Below are 4332 nucleotides of genomic sequence, written 5' to 3'. Positions count from 1 at the left end.
CATAGTAAGAACCTTGATAAAGAAGTGGAGACTCCTAAAAATTGAATTATTAGGGTTTAGGGTTTTTTATTGTTTGTAGTTTGAAGCGAATGAAAGAGATAGTATAGATTATAGAACCCCTCGTTTACGTGTTTCTTCCCATGCTTTTTCTTAATTTGAGGGCCAATTAAGGGTGATCATTGTTAGAGTGCTCCCAATGGGGACAACATGTCTATCAGGACTAACCAACCATTCAGTGCCACATCAGCACCTTCATCTCACTTCCTTCCCAGGACTAAACTCAGGACTAAACACTCCCAACAAAGACACTCCTCCTTCCATTTTTTATTTTTATTTTTTAATTATTTTATATTATCAAAAAATTACAATTATTTAAATAAAACTAAACTTTTATTAAAAATTTAAAAACATTACAATAATTAAAATAAAAAGTACATTAAAATAAAAATACAATTAAAAATAAAATTACATTAAAACATTAATTAAAAGACCTATTCTTCATCGTCGTCTTCTTGATCTTCTTCTTGATCTTCTTCATCCTCGTCATCGGGAATGTGTGAAGGTCCGGCGTCATCTTGGTTGTTTGGATTTCTTGTGGGATCATGTCGTATGCGATAATTTGGTGAAAGATTATGTATGTGTTCTACAAGCATATGTTTTAGTAGTTGATGAATGCCCCCATCTCTTATTTCTGTGTCCACTCGCATATGCGCTTCAACCCTTTCTTGGAATGATCTCGGTGCTCGTCGAACCGGACGATAATTCTCCTCGAGTCCACAAAATGCACGGCCGTTGTCCTCGGTTATCATATTATTTAATATCACACATGATAACAAAATCCTTCTAATTTTGCGGATATAATACGGTCGTGCCGGACGTTGAACAATTTGCCATTGGCCTTGTAGTATTCCAAATGCTCGTTCAATATCTTTTCTTGCCGATTCTTGAAACCTTTTGAAGTTTTTTTGTTTCGGGTCTATCGAATTTTTGAACGACTTAACTATTGTAGACCATTCCGGGTAAATTCCATCCGCCAAATAATAACCCTTAGCAAACGTACATCCGTTAACCGTATACGTACATGGTGGTGCTTCACCGGCTAATAACTCACTAAACAAATCGGATTGATTTAGTATGTTGATATCATTGTTTGATCTGGCAGTTCCAAAAAACGCGTGCCAAAACTATCCATCTTACGATGCTACCGCTTCAAGCATAATTGACGGGTAACCATGGTCATCTCGTGTATAATGACCCTTCCAACGTGCCGGGCAATTTCTCCATCTCCAATGCATACAATCAATACTTCCTAATATCCCCGGAAAACCATGTATTTGAGCATGTTTAGTGGTCAAACGTTGCACATCTTGTGCAGTTGGTCTTCTCAAATATTCGAGACCGTACAAGTGGAAAATACATTTGCAAAAATTGTTTAAACAATCATATGAGGTTTGTTCACTCATATGCAAATACTCATCAAAAACATCGGCCGAAGCGGCATAAGCTAGTTGACGTATGGCGGATGTTACTTTTTGAACAATATTAAAACCAAGTAATCCGGTAGCATCACGTTTTTGAATAAAATAAGTAAAATATTTAGGAACCGGAGTTTGAGAAAAGTTCAATATACCTTGACATATACGAAGAAATAGAGGTTTGCTCATTCGAAAACGATTACGAAAATAATCGTCCGGAAATGTGGGAGTGTCGGAGAAATAATCATTCCATAAAGACAATGCACGACCCTGACGATCTCTATGTAAATATCTTCTAGGTGCCCGTGGTATTTGTTCTACTTTTTCGTTATCACTTAATTCATCTAGCGCGTCAATTAGTTCGAGTGCTCGATTCGTAGTCGTATTTGTGATCGATAATACCATATTTACGTCAGGATCGGGATTGGAACTCATATTGTTTATTTGAGTATAAAAATGATGAAATGGGTAGAAAATATGAAATGAGAGTGTATGTTTGTGTATGTAAAAATAGTAAGGTTTGGTGTGTATATATAGTGTAAAAAAGAAAAAAAAAACAAAAAAATGAAATGTAGCCGTTAACTAGCTGTTGCCCATTAAATTCAATTTTTTTTTCTTTTTTGTTTTTCAAATGGTAACTTGCGTCCACAAATATGCTGAAAAAAGACCAAAACGAGGACGATCTGGCTGGGCGATGGGCTGGGCGCGACCTGGGCGGCCTCCGTGCCATCGGCGCCCAGGCAGGGCGGATGTGGGCGGGTTGTCTGGGCGGATCATTGGGACTACTCTTAAGAAATTGATTTATTAGCTAATATTTTTAGTGGATGATTAAGGACCGTTGGATCAAGGGATATTATAATGTAATTTTTTAATCTAATGGTAATTAAGGGGGTTTTAAAAACATTTATTAGCTAATCAAGACTCTCTTTTAATGTATAGTATGATATGATAGGATAGGATATTGAGTTTCATATAAAGTATACATCTAAGTTCTAATTCTCGTTCTGTAACAATTTAGGTGATTTTTTTTACTTAAATGTATGTCATCTCTAGTTCAAAACTAAGAAGAGAAGCAGAGAAAGGGGTAAAATAGATAGTTGTTAGTTAGCTCTCGCCACTGGTATCAAAAGTCTTATTAACTTTGGAGTTACTACAACTAATTTATCATTTATTCACACATAATTTTACACACTTTTCTAAAGTGTGAATTTTATCGGTGAATTTAATATTATCAACAATCATTTTAGTTAATTCGGATTTAGTAGAAAGCAAATGCTTATCGAATTATGTTCAATGACGAGTTTGGAGAATGCAGAGTGCACGCTCGTTCGAGTTAATTAGTTCGATAAGGTCTTTGAAATTACATCATTTGATGGAAAGGTAACCATGAATGACTACATAATTTCGTGAAAAGTGATGTAATTGTCTAAAAGATGTGAATGAAGAGTTGCATCTTTTCATTAAAAGGTTGCATATTTTCATTGAAGGGTTATATCCTTTGGTCGCACCCTTTCACCTCTTATATATAAGGGAATTTGCTTTCATTTTAACATAGACAGAAAATCACATTCTCACTAATACTATAATTTGATCTCTTCTTGCATAGAATCAAATTGCGTTCTTGTCTTATCTCAATTAAGATTTCGTGTAACCCGAGGCAAATAGGGTCGAAATACTTAATTAGGAAATTGTTACACGATTCAAGAATCAATCAGGGATTATCAAATTACAACCCTATTTCTAACAAGCTAATTAACTATTTACGTGATGATCATGGATGACGAATTGGTGAAGAATGTGACTTAAAAGAGATAAAGTATTCGGTGATAATCCTTTGATGAAATCGGTATAATAATTATGATTTGACATGGAATTTGCATGCTGATATCGCTTTGATGATTCTGGGAAAGATATACAAAATATGTATCATAGAAGAATTGAGGGGTCCCATGACTAATTTGCATGCTGATATCGCTTTGATGATTCTGGGAAAGATATACAAAATATGTATCATAGAAGAATTGAGGGGCCCCATGACTATATATTTGGATCGGTACTTGTGACATCACAGTTTCACAATTTGGAGTTTGAAGGAAAACAAGTTGTTGAATCACGATTCAAGGAGTGGATCAAATAGCTGTAGGATCGATTTAGGTCCACCAACATGCCATTACTTCTCATGTGGGACACTCTAACCGATTAGCTCCAACAATCACCCTCTTAATCGGGTTTTTCTCACCCAACCTCTTCCCCTGGTCACGTCCACAGTCACCCCGATATGAACTGCCGCTGCCACAATGATTACACCCGTGCCACCCGCTCGGATACCATTTATAAGATCGATTTAGGTACACCAACATGCCATGCATATAAGCTCATGAGTCTCTCTTTTCTCTAAAACCAATTGTTGATAGAGAGAGATTCTCAAGTGCCTTATATGCATACATATTTTTCTTTCTACATCCCATGTGAGACACCCTAACCGATTAGCTCTAACAATAGCGTCGGTTTAATCAGACCTACAAGTACACAATCTTTTACCTTTTATTCCTTTATTACTTTATATCATGACGCACATAACATAAGGATTGATATGACAGCAAGATATATACGTAATACGATAATATGATTAACATCAACACATGTGGTCAAACATGGTAAATGTATCTGTATGCATGAGTATCTTATTGATTAATTTTAAAATATAAAATAATGATACGGTATGCATTTTGGTTAGAAAGAACATGTCCACAATCATTTTTTTTATATAAATTTATATGAGCAGGAACATTTTATTAACAATAATGGTCAGGCCACTATGAAAGTGACTATGGTTGTTATTTTTTCTCAAATTAAA

General features: G+C 35.3%; 1 protein-coding gene across 1 annotated transcript; it reads right to left on the bottom strand.

Moving 5' to 3' along the window:
- Window positions 1-491: 491 nt before the first annotated feature.
- Window positions 492-1910, bottom strand: LOC139889660 (uncharacterized). Its single transcript, XM_071872598.1, has 2 exons — window positions 1198-1910; window positions 492-1155 (listed from the first exon to the last, which is right to left on the bottom strand). Exons 1-2 carry the CDS (start codon window positions 1908-1910, stop codon window positions 492-494), a joined length of 1377 nt encoding a protein of 458 aa, XP_071728699.1.
- Window positions 1911-4332: the final 2422 nt, after the last annotated feature.

Source organism: Rutidosis leptorrhynchoides, chromosome 2 (genome assembly GCF_046630445.1).
Source record: "Rutidosis leptorrhynchoides isolate AG116_Rl617_1_P2 chromosome 2, CSIRO_AGI_Rlap_v1, whole genome shotgun sequence".
In the NCBI taxonomy this organism is placed as follows: Eukaryota; Viridiplantae; Streptophyta; class Magnoliopsida; order Asterales; family Asteraceae; genus Rutidosis; species Rutidosis leptorrhynchoides.
The sequence above is the reverse complement of the archived record's forward strand: the minus strand, read 5'-3'. Positions and strand labels throughout refer to the sequence as shown.